The sequence below is a fragment of the Phalangium opilio genome, unplaced genomic scaffold, assembly GCF_054372755.1.
Source record: "Phalangium opilio isolate 3A_F unplaced genomic scaffold, DU_Popi_V2 ptg000082l_1, whole genome shotgun sequence".
NCBI lineage: Eukaryota > Metazoa > Arthropoda > Arachnida > Opiliones > Phalangiidae > Phalangium > Phalangium opilio.
Genome location: NW_028324189.1, coordinates 1142698 through 1162466, shown reverse-complemented (window position 1 = coordinate 1162466; position 19769 = coordinate 1142698). Strand labels below are relative to the sequence as shown.

At 36.4% G+C, this 19769-nt stretch overlaps 4 protein-coding genes across 12 annotated transcripts; 3 read left to right on the top strand and 1 right to left on the bottom strand.

Moving 5' to 3' along the window:
• The first annotated feature begins 2591 nt into the window (after nt 1-2591).
• On the top strand, nt 2592-4053 carry LOC149650729 (uridine phosphorylase 2-like). Of its 2 annotated transcripts, none has more exons than XM_089847360.1 (7): nt 2592-2704; nt 2762-2920; nt 3003-3120; nt 3195-3265; nt 3329-3467; nt 3531-3677; nt 3840-4053. In XM_089847360.1, the coding sequence occupies exons 1-7, from the start codon at nt 2609-2611 to the stop codon at nt 3980-3982; spliced, it is 873 nt and encodes a 290-aa protein (XP_089703486.1). In that variant the 5' UTR covers nt 2592-2608; the 3' UTR covers nt 3983-4053. The 2 variants fall into 2 exon arrangements, with proteins under 2 accessions (XP_089703486.1, XP_089703487.1); XM_089847361.1 differs by having other exon boundaries at nt 2609-2698.
• Nucleotides 4054-4158: 105 nt separating this feature from the next.
• Nucleotides 4159-5108, top strand: LOC149650728 (uncharacterized). Its single transcript, XM_089847365.1, has 2 exons — nt 4159-4319; nt 4529-5108. Coding segments are annotated over exons 1-2 (309 nt in total). The 5' UTR covers nt 4159-4317; the 3' UTR covers nt 4836-5108.
• A 1012-nt stretch (nt 5109-6120) lies between these two features.
• On the top strand, nt 6121-7246 carry LOC149650727 (uncharacterized). Of its 3 annotated transcripts, none has more exons than XM_089847364.1 (5): nt 6121-6508; nt 6663-6739; nt 6809-6907; nt 6970-7050; nt 7113-7246. In XM_089847364.1, the coding sequence occupies exons 1-5, from the start codon at nt 6409-6411 to the stop codon at nt 7167-7169; spliced, it is 414 nt and encodes a 137-aa protein (XP_089703490.1). In that variant the 5' UTR covers nt 6121-6408; the 3' UTR covers nt 7170-7246. The 3 variants fall into 3 exon arrangements, with proteins under 3 accessions (XP_089703490.1, XP_089703488.1, XP_089703489.1); XM_089847363.1 differs by having other exon boundaries at nt 6123-6213; nt 6271-6508; nt 6970-7246; XM_089847362.1 differs by having other exon boundaries at nt 6970-7246.
• Nucleotides 7247-8030: 784 nt separating this feature from the next.
• On the bottom strand, nt 8031-19511 carry LOC149650726 (nuclear factor NF-kappa-B p100 subunit-like). 6 transcript variants are annotated; one of them, XM_089847352.1, is made up of 17 exons: nt 19147-19511; nt 12792-13074; nt 12561-12691; nt 12243-12495; nt 11977-12129; nt 11820-11924; nt 11504-11743; nt 11263-11427; nt 10871-11191; nt 10419-10737; nt 10232-10340; nt 9951-10170; nt 9695-9861; nt 9409-9621; nt 8613-8817; nt 8353-8528; nt 8031-8270 (listed from the first exon to the last, which is right to left on the bottom strand). In XM_089847352.1, the coding sequence occupies exons 1-17, from the start codon at nt 19186-19188 to the stop codon at nt 8181-8183; spliced, it is 3192 nt and encodes a 1063-aa protein (XP_089703478.1). In that variant the 5' UTR covers nt 19189-19511; the 3' UTR covers nt 8031-8180. The 6 variants fall into 6 exon arrangements, with proteins under 6 accessions (XP_089703478.1, XP_089703475.1, XP_089703476.1 ...); XM_089847349.1 differs by lacking the exon at nt 19147-19511 and adding an exon at nt 15430-15764; XM_089847350.1 differs by lacking the exon at nt 19147-19511 and adding an exon at nt 15430-15762 and having other exon boundaries at nt 10419-10725.
• Between the last annotated feature and the right edge of the window lie 258 nt (nt 19512-19769).

The following is a 19769-nucleotide window of genomic DNA, read 5'->3' as shown; positions in this document are numbered from 1 at the left end:
GTCACGTATTTCATCCGCCCCCTCCTCTAGTTTTAATATCTCTTAAGGATGTTTTTTAGGTCGGGATTGAAGTACTATTTTGGGATGACACGACCAAAGTGCTACTCCATCCAGGAGTAAATTTCTAAATGGAGTTTACAGCGCTCTAGGTGCCAGCAAATTGAGTAGGCCCCGAGGGTGACGGTTCTTACACTCCCGCGTTGAGTTGCTCTTGGTACTGCTCTTAGAAAAGGAAGCGTGGAAGAGGGATTTAACTTCCGAAAAGATGACAGTGTATAGTTAAACCGGAACTAGCTTCTCATGTAAGAAGTCAATCTTCAGATGCTACGGAAAGGAACTAAAAGTGCACCGTCCTCTCAAACAGGAGAAGTTGCCAAATTAGGAGGCGGAAAACTAGAGGGTGATGTGATCCAATACATAATTTTAAACCTCAAAGAACCTTTAGTTTTTTCCATGTACTACGAATGACTAGGTTCTTTCTCTAAAGGGGTAGTTCCAAATTTGACAGAGTGACAAATGTCATTCATAACATCACCGTATGTTATTTAAGAATCAGATGTACTTGAGCTTTTGTTTTCAATTAAGAGGTTTAAAATAGCAATAAGGCCATATCATAAGTTTATGAAATATGTTCCATAAGTATGACACTTCCTGTACAAGTTCATAATGCTAGAGACTTACAGCTCGAGCTAGTTCGAGCGAGAATTGAAGTCCTACACTCTGTTTTGCAGTCAATCTTCTTATTTAGTCTGTAGTAAGCCTTTGACAGCGCCTGACCAGGCATCGCTTTACCTCGCATCTATGATCTACTTCAATCACTTCATGACAAGCTCCAGTTTCTAAGTTACTAGTGACAAACTTATGGTGAACATATCTTATGAACTTATGGTCATATTTACAGAAACTCGGGAATAAAAACACCCTAAATTAAGATCAGAAGTAATTGTTAAATTAAAGTAAACAAACTTTTCCTATAAATAATTAATCTTTCAGGACCATTTAACCAAGTATCTCTTATCATTTAAAAATAACAGACAGTAAAAATATACAAATCTTCAAAATTAAACTATTTGAAACTGTTCCTTAATTCTTAAGTCAGGATGACTTAGATGCCAAGGGGAACCACCTCCTAATAACCGTAGAGATGTTTGGATTAAAGGCTATATCTGAACTTGCCTTAGGGCTGGCTTTATGCAATGCCACCGTCACATCTTCCACCGTGCAAAAAGGCCAACTTTTTTTTTGAGGGAACAAGTCTATTTTACCCGAAATAAACTTTCCCGCGCATGGAGTAAACCACCGCCAGACGTTATGGCTTCTTCAAGATGCTTGAGGAAATAGAAATGAATGAGGGGCGGATTGTCACGTGACTAAATTAAAGAGGAAATTAAGAATACAGAAGGGCCATGCGTTAAATGTCTCAGCTGGTTCTGACAGCGAAAAAACTTTCGATGACAGAAAGAGAATCGAAAACAACTGCACCTCGTTTTGACTTTATTTGGTTTGTTGTCGGAAAAGAATAGCGTAAAATATTTCCATAAATTCATGTTTGACAAATATACATACATTTCAATGATTTTATAATCAACCAAGGCTCTTGAAAAACTGGAAATACTAAGTGTAATGTGAAAATGTGATTACAGAGATTTATAACGTTATCCTTGCAAAAAGTTTTAGGCCTAACGATTTCATGTTCCTTTTACATTTACTCTCATTTTACTGTACCAACCTTGAAAAGTCAAACCATATTTGTAGTATATACAGGGTGTTTCTGATAAGTCTGGTGGCATAAATTAAGTGGGATGTTCTTTGAACGATTTTGAGTCAAAAGTGTAACTTCTATCTCCATTTTGTTTGAACTAAGGGACACTGTTTTTGAGTTAAGATTGATAGTAGTATTTTGCTAATGAGCATAAGAAACTGATTTAGACAATGATTTCTAATTTAATTAAGGGGTCATACAAAAAATACTCAAAACATAACTCGAAAACATTACGTGGCCCTTAGAAGTTACTCAAAATCCCCCAAAGAACATCCCCCTTCACTTATGGCAGACTTATCAGATACACCCTGTATAACTGCGCAATAACAGCGCTAGAGCTGATACGTGTGCTACACAATAAAAACATAAAACTTGCTTTGAAATCGCTGACATGTCAAATTGTTTCATGGTCTCTCGCCTGATTACTTCTTATCATGGGCTTAATATTTATTTATCTTAAGAAAAATATATTTTATCTTATTTTCTTATTGGGTTAATAAATTTCCTTATCAAACATTCAATTTTAAAATCGCTACGCGAGTGAATTTGAGAAATTGGTTCCGTTTTGCATCTATACAAGTAAGTTAAAACTAATTTTAATTTTAATAATCGGCATAAATTGTGGAATAAAAATTCGCAAAGCCTTTACTGGCGAAATATGCAAATAAGGTACTACGATAACTTTTAGTTATGAAATAAACGGAATTCAAATTTAATCTTGTTTGTAAAGCTGTACCCATAAAACAGTAACTAATTACCCCCTACTTCTATTCAAAACCTGTTCTTGTCATAAGTAATTTAACAAAAAGCATGTCTTACTCAGAAAAAATACCCCTAAACATCAAGATGAGTGGAACAATAGACGATGAAGAAGATTATCTGTACCATTTGGGATTAGGCACCAAATCAAACGATTTGAAAGCCATGTTTGATGACGTAAAGGTAATAAAAATTATTCTTATATTGTAAGTTAATTAATTAATTAGGTTATGTTTACAGTTTGTTTGTATGGGAGGTTCGGCTAAACGGATGAAAAATTTCGCTTACCTCTTATCTGAGAAATTAAACATTCCTGTGAGTAAGGAAGGTCTTCGAGATTTAACTGGACACGCTGACCGGTATTCCATGTACAAAGTTGGTCCTGTTATATCTGTTAATGTAAGAAAAAAAAACATTACTTTCGAGTCAGTTGTAATTAAGATTAACAATGTGTATACATTTTTAATTATTAATTGTAAAGCATGGAATTGGTAATGCATCTTTAACGGTACTTCTGCACGAGGTGATTAAATTAATACGTCACATAAAATGCGAAAATGACGTCATATTTATTAGAATTGGTACTTCAGGAGGAATTGGTATGAATATTAATTAATAACAATTGAAAGGTAACGAAACAAGTTCATAATACACGTAAACATTTTTCTTGAAGGAGTTGAACCAGGCACCGTAGCCATAACAAGTTCATCCGTAGACGAATGTTTGAACAACTACTACGAAATGGTTAGGGTTAAATTAAAAGTAAAATTGGATTTAATTTCTTTTGATTTTCGTAACACTTTACAGGCTGTCTGTGGTACAAAAGAACGCAGACCATCTAGCTACGACCAGAAATTAGTAGCTGAAGTCGAATCCTTAGCCAATAATCTTTTCAAGTTTCCAGTGAAATCAGGAAAAACGATGTCAGCAAACGACTTTTACGAAGGTAATTGTTTAGTCATGGTATAATTTAGGATAGAGAAGAATTTAAAGATATTTGTTGACGCAGGACAAGGAAGACTGGACGGAGCTATTTGTAACTATGGTCAAGAAGATAAAATGGTTTATTTAAATCGTTTAGCCGATGCTGGAGTAATCAATATAGAGATGGAATCACTTTGTATGGGTGCTATACTTGGAGCGTGTGGAATTAAAGGTAAAATTATTTTATTATGTATTAAAAGTATGACCAGAATCTGAGTTAAGTCTAATCATTAACGAAAGTTGAAAAGCGCATGCAATTTTTTTCTGGCGCCAAACTTGACTTGAAAGATGTTACGTTTGTTTTCGTATACACATTTTTGGGATTTCATTACAGGGTTGGTTATTTGCGTAACGCTCCTCAACAGACTACTAGGGGACCAAGTACAGATTACGGCTAAAGAGAAGGAAGATTTTGAACTACGACCTCAGTTGGTAGCTGCGGAATTCATTAAAAGTAGATTGGAACGTCTACGTTAATTATTACACCGGTTTATATTTAAGACAAATGCATTTTTATTTAATAATAAAAGTACTTATTTTCAAAATTTCTTATTTGCCATGTCCTATTTTGGTGAAACTATAAACTTAGGTTTAACCTTCTTGTTATTTCTATTTTCAAACTTCATCGACCACCAACCACACTAGTGTTTTAAGTGAAAGAGACCGGGTGAGTCGATTAAAAATAGCTAGTAATGTCTGTGTTACTATGGTAACGTGCCAAAGACCTTTCATAAAAACGTACAAGTGGAGCTTCGACTGTAAGGTGGGCGACTAAAAACTATAAACGAAATAGTTTAACTAACTCAACTTAGATGTAAGTTTAATTAACTGAGGTTTAGTAATTTTTATATTGTTTTAAAGTCAACCTCTGTATGACATTCAATGACGTAAAGAATCTCACGTCGTTTCCGGCACAATTTTTCCCTATTGTCATATTTTTAGTTTCACCCCTTTACTTCGTGAAATTAATACTTTTGTTGCGTTTGTTGTGAATACTTCAACACCATTTCTCAATACTTAAAGGTGCAACATGGAACCTACAATAAATGAAGGTCACGAAGGACTTATTCACAAATGCAAGACAGTGGCCTACGCCAAGTACTTGGACTTGCTTTTATGGATGTTAAGTATCGTGTGGAACGTCTCGGGATTCGCGAAGATAAGATATAAGCGTGTTCAAGAATTGGGCCTCATCCCGAGGTTTGGCTCGTTTTGGCCCTCAAGATACCAGTATGGATTCCCCAATTACACTCGTAAAGGGTTGAAAGATAAATTAGCATATTTGGTATCGTGGACCAAATGGAATAAAGTGGAAGAAAAGGCCAAATAATTACAGTTACGTCATCAACTACATCATTTCAGTATTTACAAATAAACAGTACCTGATCGTCGCACAAAGTGCAATTACAATTTAACGAAATTATTTTGATTACGAACTGTCCCAATTTTTCTATCATCGTACAGGTACGTTTAAGGTTCGGTTCGACCTAGGCCTTATCTAGGATTTAGTACGAAAGCCAGTACGAGTAAATAATTGGAAAATGAGAATTAGATCAACACGCGCGTGTCAAACACAGTTTTGTTTATATAACCCAGAAATTTTAAATATTAAAGCATTTTTTTTTCTGTTTTTGTAGTTTTTAAAATAAATGACTTTTAGACTTACTCCATTGTCTTTTTGTTCTTGTAGATTTGAGATTTAGTTCAGTTTTTTGAACATACACCACTGGCATACTGGAAAAATCGTCATTTACTTATTTTTTCACCTTTAGTATCTTTTTATTTAACTGCGTTGTAAAACACACGCTGCTCGTCTCGATAGTTAATGAAAATCAGTAACACATTTAATGAAAAAGAAGATAGCTAAAAGTATCTCTATATTCGTTAAAGATTGCAATTTATAAATACTCTATAGGTAAAGGACCTATTAGGTGTACTTCAAAACGTGTAAACAATGGTTATGTATAGTGTAGGTAAAATATTTACTTCAATTATCGCGTCAGGAACATTCAGTAACAGTAACTGATCGCAGGGCCATGTATGATAAAATCTTTCCAAATAACCGTTTAGTACTAAAGACCAACGTTCCTACAAAATTTCAGCATTTCAAGTCAAGGGATCCCTTATAAAACAGCAATTAACCAACTTTCTTTATCAACCAGCACGAAAATAGGAAAAAATTGCTTTAAAGGTGCCAACATTTTAAACTGGCTTGGTACAGAGAAAAACGTTTTGCCATAAATTACAAATTAATTAAAATAACATATTTAGAATTAATTGTTTTTGGTGAAACTTGGAAAAGGCACACCCTGAATAGTTGCTCGTTAATTTAAGTGTATTCCGGAAAGTAACTTAACTTTAGTTTTTAAGTAACTGGAGGGGAACCATCACGAAAAATCCCATGTTATTTCTATCGGAAATTTTGTGAAAAGATGTGACTTTTTTTTTCCTTTATCATTACGGAAGATTGTTAGGTAATATCTACAAGGGCCTTCATTAACCTTATAATAATAAATTGCAGTAGGCCTAGACTTTTGGCCTAATTCATTCTCATATTTCAAACAGGTCAAACAGAAAACACGACGACCAACAAATATTAGAAATGGTGCCATAATGTAAAGCTACGGTGCGCGAGGCTATGAAGTGTCAGTGTTATTAACCTTTAGCCTGTGTATTTCACCCCATTTTCGCGGACTGAAATCGCAAAGGTTGGTCGTGATTGGGGACACGAAATCCGAGGCATAACCTTGTGTTATAATTCATAGGCGTCCATGTCAGGCTCGACATGCTCCCAATTCGAGGGAATAAAAACCACTGGCAACGACATCGTTATTTAAATTAACCAAAGTTTGCTATTGAAGTTACATCGTTCAGCGACATCAGAAATATTTTAAATAACAGCAATGTTCGGACTCTTGATACTGGTTTCTCTTTCCGTTGTCGGTACGGTTATGGGTGGCATCGATCAAGCTATTGGCCAAGTGCTGGAGGATGGCAAATGTTGTATGACTAACAATTTCACTATTAACCTTTTTCTCGCGAGATAAACTTTAAATTGACGCGGTTAAGAAGTTAAAACTACTTATATTAAAGTAGTAACTTCATGAAAAGTTAAATAAATGTGATATGAAATACGTAATAATTTTCGTTCTTTCAGCTCCTAAATATACGGAAGCTCAACAGATGGCCTACATAAACTGCGTTAAAAAAGCTAACCCGGCATTACATGGCGCCGTAAATTTATTCACCTTTATAAATTTAAAATTATATCCAGGGTTAATAAAACTCTAATAATATTCATAGATGATACAAAGCCTGGGTGGCTCCTGCAGCAGTACGCTCCCATCTGGCTCGACTAATCCGGCAGTAGCATTGTGTAACGTAGTAGGGACACCGGCCGCTGTAAGATACTAGTTTTTCAACAAAAACATTCTTCCACTTTTTCAAACAAATTTCGTTTACAGAACTCCGTTTATCAGTGCATGAATGGCGAAGTCCGGCAGGTTGTAATGGGAAATCTTCCAGGAGCATACCAAGTTATTAATGTAAATTATAATTTAAGTTCATTTTGGTACTTGATAATTAAATTAATTTCTTTTCCGGCCAGCAATGCAACAAAAATATGAATGTTATGCAATTGGCGGGTGTCGTGATGGGTAAATAGTAATCGTACGAACATTATATAATGTAACTTCAAAACTGTACAAAAGTTATTTGAAATTAAATTTAAATAAGATTCAACTGGCTTACCTTTATTTTCGTTAAGGAATCAAGCATTAAGCGATGTCCTATCGCGTTATATTGTATTTCCCTTTATATCTGCACGTTCAGGAGAATTACCGTAATGGTATCCCTTTTCGTTACTCAAAGGATTTTGACAATTGCACGCGTAATCCGTAACATTTGAAATATAATCTCCTAATACGCAGTAATTAAAGCAGCTGTCTGCTCCAGCGCACCCCTAACATTCTGGCTAGTCTCCTACATACAAATATTACATTGCCAAAGCTAGGCAGGAGACAATCAGAGGGCGGACCTAAAACTAGCCTTTGCTAATTATGCTTAGAGGGTCAGTCAACGCCACCCCCTCAATTATGGGAGCATCTATAGTGGTGTTTGTTTAAACTAAACTACAGCCGAGCCGAGACTCGCTTTAAAGGGATGTACAATCCGTTATGTATGGGCGTGTCTATAAGACTCAAGAACTATATTTTTTAGTAGTAGCGTTACTATTTCCTGGAGTAGTGATTAGGCTGTCGTCTGCTTGAACGTCTGTTTCTACGGTAGATGCCCATTCCCAATGCACTGATAATGCTACGAACTTCACGCATGCTCAGTAGAGCTATATTTGATGGAAGATAAGTTTGATATAGGCCCCGCCCATACATAACGGATTGTACATCCCTTTAAAGGGGCTTGTCGGACGGTGTGACATAGAGCTTAACATGGAGGGTGGGTTGGTAAAAAAAAAGAGGGGGTCGGACAAGCCCCTTAATTATAAAATGTACCAATGAAGAATAAATAATTAGAAATATGATTGTTTTTAATAAAATTTAAGATATGACAATGTTGATCAATAAAACATATTTATATCAATTACACGTACTTATCACAAACCCTTTTTTTTTGCTTAAAACACATAAAAGTTCGGTAAAAACCTACTCAAGAATTTATTTTAATAATTATCGAAGATGGCAAGAGCCGATGGAAGATTTGACGCTTCAAATACTGTCCTTAAGGTCTCAACTGTTAGGTTCCCTTGTTTCTGTAAATAATACCACGACCATAAAGAGATTAAGTCATTCTAAACCACGACAGACAAATTAATAATCATCATTTTCATTTACCTTCAAATGTTCAAGCACTCCCTTCGTTGGACTCTCTTCGTGAAGTATTTCAAAGTTTTTGACGTGTTCTTGTCCAATCAGGATTTCAACGAGATCTTGCCAACCTTTGTTTGGCGGGTCGAGTAATTGGCACAGTTTCTCTACTAGCGCTTCTGGTATTTCTTCGTATTGTGGTCCTTTAAAGAACATTGACACCATGCGAATATTTGATCCATGAAAATTCTTATTATTGAAAAAGGACACGGTAGATGTTCACTTACCACTTGTGTAACCAGAATCATTAGTACTGCTTAAATGTATTTTTTGTGAATTTTGCGAATTTGATTGTGACGTTAAAGATTGACTGGTAAAGTCTTGGGTTGCGGTACAATCGTGAGTGTACACTTCCTGTACCGATGATTTTCTAGAAAGGCTAATCCTTCTTTTGAGCTCAGCTGGAACCTCACCAGCCAATATAGATTTTATCTAAAATTATATAATAATTTTAACAAAAACTGTTCAAAATCTTATAAAAAGCGATCTTAAAGGGATGTACAATCCGTTATGTATGGGCGGGGCCTATATCAAACTTATCTTCCATCAAATATAGCTCTACTGAGCATGCGTGAAGTTCGTAGCATTATCAGTGCATTGGGATTTGGGAACAGGGCCGGAAATAAGCACAGGACACTGGACATTGTCCAATAAAATTTTAAAATGTCCCATAATTTTTTTAAAAACTAAGGGGGTCACTGGACAGTTTGACCAATAAATTTTCCCAAGTTTTGATAGTTTGACTATGAAGATGCGACACTATTTTTGCACACTCCAGTGGACAATGTCCTATAAATTTTGCAGTCAAACGGGGGGTCACTGGACAAATGTCCTATAAGAAATTTTTCTTATTTCCGGCCCTGTTTGGGAATGGGCATCTACCGTAGAAACAGACGTTCAAGCAGACGACAGCCTAATCACTACTCCAGGAAATAGTAACACTACTACTAAAAAATATAGTTCTTGAGTCTTATAGACACGCCCATACATAACTGATTGTACATCCCTTTAAGCTGAGCTTACCAAATCATTATTGGTTTGAGCAGCAACGTCAAATGGTGTGACACCACGCGGTACGTCACTTTCTTGTACTCCTTCGGGTAATATATGATTTTCAATTAAGGGATTCGCGTCCGCTTGCATAAGTTGTAAGACACTTTCTTCGTTGCCTTGAATACAAGCCAAATGCAATGGTGTGTCCCCAGAGAAATCTTGCGAATCGACATCAATTTTAATCTAACAATCAAATATTAATCAAAACATTACTTTACATTATAAATACAAGCGTGTTGCGATTAAGGTAACTGACCTGTCGAAGGAGACAGTCGACAACTGGCGATTTCCGTTCAATCGCCAAGTGTAAAGCGGTTTTTCCGCTGGTACCATCGCCAATGTTGATATTAGCTCCAGCATCGGCTAATTTGTTAATGCAATTTTCATCTTCAGCGTGTACCGCTAAGTGAATGGCAGCGAAACCTAAACGCCGAAAGCAAATTCGTAATTGTCACAAATTGTCACACGCTAGCTGAATTTTCAACTGATGTCCTTTCAATAAGATCGCTTACCGTCATAGTTCAAGATATCAGCGAAATCAAAGTTAGCTTTCCTTCCGACATAGGCTTGCTTGTTCAAAAGAACTGCCAAACACATATCGCGTTTCTTAGATACCGCTAGATGAACGGCTGTGTTCCCATCTTTGTCTTGAATAGCGGGATTGGCTCCTTTCATCAGTAGAAGTTGAACGACCGACGGTTTGTCCAAGATGACGGCTAAATGTAATGGTGACTGAAAAATATTGAAGTTTTAGTATTTATACTATTACTACACTAATATAACTACAACTAACTTGGAACAGATTATTGGTATTGTTTAAGAACGCGACTGGCATAACGCTGAGCAACTGCTGTATTAAATATTCATTGTGCGATTGATGAATTATGGCTAGGTGAAGTGTGCTGAAAACATAAACCAATGAAATTTAATGCATGTTCTAGAATAGCACGCACAGTTTCAATGGTTCAAAATTAACGTACTTGTCTCCATCTTGGTCCTGCTTGGCCATTAGACTTCTCAATGGCCTGATGACCGCCCTGGAATCGCCAGTCCTGGCGTATTGTCTCATGGAAGTTGCGAGTTTATTAGCGAATAATTGCAAGGTGTTCGATTCTTCGATGGCTTTCACGTCTTTTTGCTCCACAAGACTGGCGCTTCGTTTACGAATAATACTTGGCACAGATAAAGTACCTTCAATCGGTCTATCAATAACCTCTGTGAGACCCATTTCGGCAACCGCCATTGTGAGATCCGCAACCTCTGGGACCAATGTCACAATGGAAGAACCTGCAACGTCCACTAATAATTTACATCAATAAGTCCTTTATAAACTACCGCTGCGCACGCGTAAAACACAGAACTCCGAAGACTTACCAAGAGACATACCCTATGACGCTACGCTTCTTAAAAATATTTAAAACCAGAAACTTACCAGCGGTGTTTCTTCTTCGCGTATCCCGTCCAACACCATCGTAGGACATGAAATCGAACTCATCTCCAATGTTTGGCGTCACTAATGAAGGTGCTGTATTAAAGTCCAGTAGAGCTTGTATTGAATTGGAATCACTAGAATCGTTGGAAGTTTCGGTTGCCGAACTAGGTGGGTTTCTGTAGGAGCTTGCCATCAGTGTTGATAAAGGAGGACTCAAACTAGGATTCGATGTACTACTGGCTGGGAAGCTAGAATTGCTGGACTCATTTGAGCTATCAGTCGTTGAATAAGTGAAGCCTCCGTACGCGCCTTGCCCTTGGCCTGAAGCGCAAACAATTATGCTCTCCATTCTTGGAAGTGATAAAGTTGCGTCTTGAAATATTGTTACTTACCAGCGTCGTAATTTGGAAACATCTGTCCTGATGAGCCGCCACTGTTATCTTGAAAACTGTTACCCTGATACTGGAAGTTTTGACTAGGATGTTGCCTGTATTGTCCATCATCCTCGCCACCATGAGGTTCAGTCCTCATTCGTTTTCGAGATATTACTTCGTCATCTAAATAAAAAGCAATCGTTTCGCGTCGATTAACATCTCGATATTTATCGTACACTTCGGTTAAGAAGACACAAACCTGTTTTCTCTGGAGTGTAAGTATATTCAACAGAATCGCTACATTCACTGTCTTTAGGACGATAAAGTTCGAAACGAACTTTAACTGGCGCTGTTATATTTGTATGGTGATACTTTGGAGTTTTAAACGCGATAGCAACCTGATGATGTACATCCGCTTCCGGAGTAAAAGATCCAAAATCTTGCCAGGTACCACGGTTTCCCATCGCGTCAATTTCGAAGAATCTGATCTTTATGTCTTCTACCATACCATTTTTAAAAATTATGTTAAATCACGACCGCTGGATTTGACTTATTAATGTTCAATTATATCTCACTTTTATTAACTTTCTCGCAAAACATGAATATTTCATCACCACCTCGGCACGATCCAGCGTAACGACTTATTCTGGTGATTTTGAGTTCCCCTGATTTGGTACACTCTGATATTTTATCGTATTAGACACCGTGACCGAGTTAAAATTAAAAACGTACTTTGATTGAAGATTGGTTTCGACATAACATCCGCAAATACTTGATTATCCTGGATGGCTTCAAAAAGAATCCGGACTGAATTCATGTTCAGCTTCTTAGCGTCATTTTCAGCGTCTAACCTCAATTGTTTATCGTCTTCGTCGGATATCAGGCCTGTTTGAACCCAATAAACACCTTCGTTTATATTTAGTTAAGTGTTTTACTTGAAATTCGTCTTGAAGAGAGTAGACATCTACCACTCTTCGTCTCGAAAACGTTTTACATACCAGCTGCCTCTCCAAGTTTGTCGAGCTTTCTTTGGTATAATATTGAAGGTACTTGTTTCTTGGCGGTGAAAATAATTCCCAGACCCGAAAAACAGCACGTCATATCACTGCCCAATGGAACAATGCAGTCTCCATAATCCGCTCGACATGTTTTACCCTGGAGTTTATGTACGTGAGGTTCTGGTGGATTAGTCTCAGTCCATAAACTGGCTCTAATGCTCACTTGACTCGGGTCACCATTAAAGTTGACTAACTATAATTATAACCATAAGGTATTAATTAAAATTCCGAAGAGTCAATTAGTTCTTAAAAACGTACCCTAACGGTTGGGTGCGTCTTTTTAACCTCTTTGGATCGTTCACCATTCATCCCACCATGGGAACCACGTTCACTTTGGTACCTAAAACGGTGCCTGTTGAATGGTTCTTCTGTAATTTGTAAATACGCATCTGCATGGTGTTATAAAGTGGCATTAGTACAGGTACAATTGACTGACAACGCCGTTCTGCGCGTACAAGGGTTGCGCGAGTCACTGAAAAGATGACGTACTTGTTGGGGAGCCGAAATACGGATACGTTTCTTGTTTAATATAATTATTATGTGGCGTTATAAATTCGGCCTGCGAAGAATGAGGAGAGTGGGATGTTGATGTCGGCGTCAACAAAGTGTAGTTTTGAATATCTCCGGTTTGATTTACGGAACAGGTACTTTCGTCCACCATACCTGGCGCAGCGGCGGCGCAATTTGTAGGATACGCGCCAGGAACGCTATAAGCTTCTTGAAAATACGTGACCGGTCCTATTTCCCCCATTGTTTGTTGGTGCCAATTGTTCTAAATATAAATTTTTCAGTTATGTTAGTCTAGTTATACAAATATGAGTTTGATTCTTTAATAAATATCTCTATGGAAATTTAAATAATGGTTAATGGAATGCTTTCTTCGGTTATTAACCGCGTAAAGTACAGTAATTTTCTTACCAATGTTATTGCCATTTGAGTAAGGCAATTAAGGAACAAATAAAGTTAATATAATTTATACTCTTTTTTTTAAGTACAAAGAACAGGAAGGGCTATGTTACAACCTCGACCTTCCAAAGTTTTCTAGAAAGACACGATAACGCGAATTTATAATCACTAGATAATCTCATGATAATCTTGTCTCAAGTTCAACTCGATCATGATTCATGAAGTACTTTTAAATGAGTTTTCCCTTTCACTTGGTATCTTTTCTAGAGTCAGATTCAAAAAAAAAAAAAAAAAATTCTTGGCGCGCTCTTGCAAGGTTGGTTCCTACTACAACGTCCCCGTTCGAACTAAACAAAATGAAACACCCTGTACAGACAAAAACGTGTTTTTCCGACTGACACGCCAAGCCCCTCAATGACTATAAATGTTTTTTGGAAATATTTTACGACAAACAAAATTTTAAAGGCATGTCAAATTTGAAACGCATGACAATTTATTGCCTTACGCGTTAACGGGGCGCGAGCCATGGAGCCATGAATCTAACTATATAAAGCAAACTCTTTGTGACAGAGAAGCGCTCTGGGATCACGCATAATGGTATAAATGACGTAGCGTGACGTCGTAAATTTGGGCATATTTCAAACGCGAAAAACCCCAAACGAGTTACAATAATGTTTACATGGTACAAACATTTCCACTGCCTCTAAGTGATAACAAATACTTTTGGGGTTTTTTTGCTGTTGTTGTTATTTTTAATCAAAAATAAACTAAAATGATATAAAACCATACTTTGGTATAAAAAAGCTAACAATCATTGAGATAACACTTAAACTAAAGAATCGCGTCAAACATTGAATCCGAAAATAAAAGATAAAATTGAAAATACGTAATCAAACTTAAGAAAGTATAAATTTGAACACATTGAAACAAATTTACCTTTATAACTTGAATCAAGTCTTTTAAGGTATTTTCGATTACGAGTTTTAAAGAAAAGTAAGGTATTTTAGAAGATGGAAAACCCCATTTCCATTTAATACATGTACACTTTCGAAGAAATAAACTTTTTTTATAAGACCCACACACACAGACGTAACGTGCTTCGCTGCAGCTTAAAAACGCGTATTAGTTTCTCTGGTGCAATAGACGGAATTCGGAATGTGGTTATCTACTTGTCGGGAAATTCCCCGTTAGGGGGATGTCGAACAAAGGGGGGGGGGCTTCAATAGCGATTAATTTTTTTAATATATAAAATACCTAAACGCCATCTTAAGTGAGATTTAAAAACAACTAACACGTGACGTTTAATTGCTTAGAAGAAACAAGTTTTTGTCTAAATACTCGAAATTTAATCATTTAAAATAAACCGATGTATTATAATAAATATTTGTTTCTTTTAGAGCTTACTTTAGATTATAAATTCAAGAATCAATATAGAGGGCGGCTGCTTCAAAGGGAAAAAACCCCAACCAATAACAAGGTGGCAAACCCATATTTTAAAAGTAATTTATGGTTTCATCATGTTGCGACAATACGCTTCACCCTGTACAGGGAAATGATCACGAGAGACTCGCGGGTTGTCTACGTCTTATACAGGGTGTTTGGGGATTGTTATTTGGGCGATTTCGAGTTGAAAATGTAACTTGACGTCCGGGCCATCGTTTTCAAATAAGATTGGAGTATTTTACGGATAATAGCTTAAATTTAATTAAGAAACGCTACTTTAATTAATTAATTAAGGGGTTATCCGTAAAACACTCCAAACATAACTTGAAAACGGAGAACCTTAGGGCAAACTGCCATAGATCATTTTCGACTCAAAATCGTTCCAAAAAACATCCCCTTTATTTAAGACAGAGCTTTCAGAAACACCCTGTACATCAACCCTTAGAAGGGGAACCTTTTTTATCAATATTAAACTCTACCCTTTTCAAGGTTAAGTTCTACTACAGTCAACGTTTTTTTCGAGTTTTTTCAAGCATTGACGCCTTAAAATAGTTGTTTTAAATGTTTAAATTTGACTCTTTCAAAAGGGATATTTGAAATTTCAATCAGTTCGGTTGTTACAGACATTACTTAGAGCTTAAAATCATCAAAAGGTTTTAGTACCAAGTTTAACTAACATTTGTTTTATACAAAAACTCTTAATAATCACTTAGATAGTGGGGAAATTCCCCTCTTGTCAAAATTGATAACTAAAAGAAAATAAACTAAATTGACATACCTCAATCACGTCTTCAAAATCAAAATGATCAAAGGGGATAAATCCTTGTCTCACAGGAGGCATGATATTAGGAACAATGGGATCATGTTAATTAACTAGAAATCACGATAAAGCATAAATGAGTCTGGCTCGCTCGACAATTCGCTATTGACTAAATCGTATCGGTCTACAGAATCTTCTTCTTATAGAAATTAGACAAGAGGCTCTTTAAGAAGCGGGTTTTTTCCCCGAAACCCGCCACAGCAGACTAAACTTTAAACCGGTATTACGTCACACGGATAAAATTACGAAGGTCTTACGCAGAGGGAATCTACCAACGAAACTAACTCGCTAAGCTTAGTTAGAGATTAGCCAGTTAGGGGGAACTACAATCGGGGTTTAAACGAACGCGTTTGGCGTGAATGGCGCTCCGAGCTATTATCCGGCTTTCCCCCTTAATGTGGTTTTGTACATAACAGCTTGAAATCGAACAAGAAGTGATATCTAGTTTATTAGGGAAAGGTATAAATTTTCAGCTTATCTCCAGTCCAAACGTAGGTCTGGAGTTAATCCCCGCTTCCTCTAAATTACAACCAGCATCTCATTGGTTCTTGAAAACTCACGTCAGCGCGACGCGAATGACGGGAAAATTACAGTCATATTTTACGACTGAGGGAGGCGAAACAGCCCGGCCTCCTTTTACGTCCCCCCTTGTATTTTGAAAGGGGGACTGGGACTATGGCGCGCGAATATTTAGGCATCTTATACCTTCTCCCTAGTAAAATAGATATCACTTCTTGAATCGAATCGGACTGAACTGAATGAAGAAGCGGAACCGAACAGTTGTTTTGACGTACTTTTAATGTGTGGGTGAAGGTTTGGATCATGCGTCACTATAGCCAAGTTTTAAACTAACTTAGTTTAAAGTTATTTTGTGCTTAATGTTTTAGTTTCCTATTGCCTAATGTTTGAAATAGCTCAAAACATAACAATAACAATAACATAAGCATATACCGAGGGGGGAACCACAAACGAATTCGGGTGACTTTTTAAAGTTAATTTGGAATAAAATAAAGTCTTTGAGAATAAGAGTTAAATACATAGCTTTCAGACAAGGAGTATTGATACAATTTACACCCAGGAGACCAGGCTAATCCTCTCAGCGCATACAGGGTGTGACATATTAGACGAGCACATATATATAGATATAAATTTTTATTTCATAATTTCCCGGTATTACTTAATTGTTAAATCAGATCAGTCATTCTTCTAATATCTATATAGCTTTCAACGTGTCCTACTCGGTGTCGAAGGTCATGCCTACTATTTTTCCCGTCGACCGTATATCAACAACTCAAGTGTTCGTATGATCCGTTCCACCCTGTATGTTTCAATTGAGAACAGAGTCCGATTTATCCGCGTAATATTTTGCACATAAATTAGTATTATTTTGAAAATAACTATTTTTCTCTTGAGCTGATGAGGTTCAAATTAAACTTTCCACCCCAAAATTAATTTAAAATAAAATTAATATTTATATTTCGTAACTGGACTCGAGTGATTTTGATTTATACATCCGGTTTTAGGAGCAAAGGTCCTAAAATTGAACAATTTTTTATGGACTCAATTTAGAATTAATTAAGTTGTAGAGATAGTTATAAATTTAAATTAGAAACCCCGTGATTATAATCGTGAACTTGGAAAAACCCCAAGTTTATGGTAAACAAGTTTGAATTCATTTTAAGTAAAGGTCATTTTCGAGTTTAATATAATATAATGACATGTAATATTCCCACTCCATACTTAACCATCCTTAAGCCTTAGGATTTAAACATCCTTGTTTTTTCAAACTTAACTATAGGTATTGTTTTACCAGGGGTAATTGTAACATGACTCTTACCAACATCATTTTACATTTGGAGTGCTCAAGGTTACTAAACCGAATCACATACGCGATAAATAGTTCCCTCATCATTACTCTATAAGCTTGTGTGTTTTTGTCCCACGTCAAGACAATCAAGGTTTGTGGGTTGATTGCTGAGGATTTAGTAAATACCAAACAGTTATAGAATTCACCCTAGCACAGTGCGATGACGCCCATCTGAAGTTTGATGAGCAGGAGAGCAAACAAAATGTATAATTCCCTCGCCTGGGAAGAAACATGTTACATAACTAAAGTTTTAAGAGGATACAGAGTGCCACACTTCTTCTATTATTCCCTTCTGGTGAAAAATATCTATGTACTTTCTGATAAAAGTACAGATGTACCTACCATATCTATGCCTATAATTATTAGATTAAACAAACAGAGACAGGAAAGAATGGAACTAACTTCCTCAAAAAATAAATAAGTCCCATCAACTTAATTACTCACGGAATTAATTGAAACACTTTGTAAATTACCGAACAACCATGTTTTAGATATTTTGCATTACGCGAAAGTTGTTTCGCTACTCACATCAAGTTCAAGGATAACTGATGCTCCCGCTTTTGGGTTTTTCCCAGATTCTTAAAAACCTTTAAATCAACTCCCTAAAAATAAGTGCCGTCTCTACAAACACCGAAGATACATACGAATTATAATACCAATAAAATGAACAGAAATGTTAAAGGAATGTTTAACATTTCGTAGAAATATTTTTTTTTTGCGTCGCTTTCATCTTGACGCTACGGTTGACGAACTCCGAATATAGTTTAGTTATAAATGTTTACCTATTGTATTCATTTTGGGTTATTTTATAACGTCAGAAAATTTACTCGGAATTCGTTAGTTCTAATCGTGGCAAAGACCTTTCGCGCGAAGAATTAATTTAAAATTAGTGCTTAATCTTAATTGATGATTAGATTTTGATGAGTGGTATTGTTGTAAGAGACATTTCAACTGCTCTGATCCGATTTTTATTGTTCAACTCTAATGAATTGCTATATCGAATTTAAAAGTAGACCCCAGTTTGAAAGATTGTTTTTGCATTAATTGTTCGTTAAAACGACTTCAATATTATGTTCATAACCATATAAAGACCGCGCGGCTTCTGCAGAAATTTCACGTGTAATTGCGGTAGCTAATTGTTTTAAGATCCCGATATGTCAGTTTTGTTTTATGAAATAAGCGTTAGGCTTAGCATTTCAACTTACTTTAGAAACATTGGAAATTTATAAGGAATTAACAGATATGGTTTTCTTAACGAATCTGATAATGTTCTACTAGAACGGACGTCATACGGTTAGTTTTCCCCGGGCCAGTACTTTCTAGGGGGCCTGGGTCATCTGATGAGGCCCCCCGAATTCGTCATTTCCCCCGGGCCCGCAAACTCTCGGTGGCCCTGGTTTCTACGACATTGAAGACGATTTCACCATAATTCTAGACTTAACCTCAATCACTTTCGTTTGAACTTTGATGACTGATTAAATCTCACTTACGATTACCATCGAGACAATTCCCATTTATCTTAAACGCGTCATACCAATACCAGAATTAGTAATTAAGTTAAATATATTGTACTTACAATATTGAAATCATAAATAAGTGTCCGTTTTGAAAGAAACCCAACTTAACACTTAACTTCCACTCGAGGCGATAATACTTTTAAACATAGCGAAACTTTCTTTCTTCATCGCGACCTTTTTAAACCAGTTTCAAACAATTTTCTAAATATTCAAGGCTAACCAGCAGCGGTAGAAAGACATCAAGATCATGTTTTGTTAAAGATAAATAGTAAAGATCTAAACGAAACCTACCGTTTGATATTGAAATGGATCGTTGGCTTCGCCGCTTTGCATGGCGACAAAAATTAATCCTTTTTACGATGATAACACACACGGAGTAAACCATTCACATTTACCGGTAACGGGATTAAAAGAGAATTAAACGAGAGAGGTAAGCGCGTGGGTGAGATGAATTGTTAGAGTAAAAGTTCTCTATGGAACCACTTCGCACGTTTCTTTATTTACACGATAAAAGTCAACGTGGATATTCAAGCGAAACGACCCTATTAAAACTGTAATGATTAAAATTTTAAAAACAGTTTCTAGTCCGTTTGGTCTAGTGACGTCACCTTCCTCGTATCCAATAATTTAACGTTTCCGTTGAGTCATTCCAATGCTGCGCCCCGTTTCGTTTCATCGTAACACCAGGTAAAAGATGTTAGAATCGTCCTCCAAACAGGTGCCTACCGCAACCGTTTCTTCAAATGCTACTAACTCCGTCCAGGCATTGATTGCAACGGATAATCATATAAATTATTGGTTAGATGCGATTTTGAAATAACCGTAAACCAGCGATTTCATTTCGCAATGCTAATAGTTATTTCGCAATTGATAGACTTGATTTAAAGACATCGTTTGCTCAAAGAAGACATTCG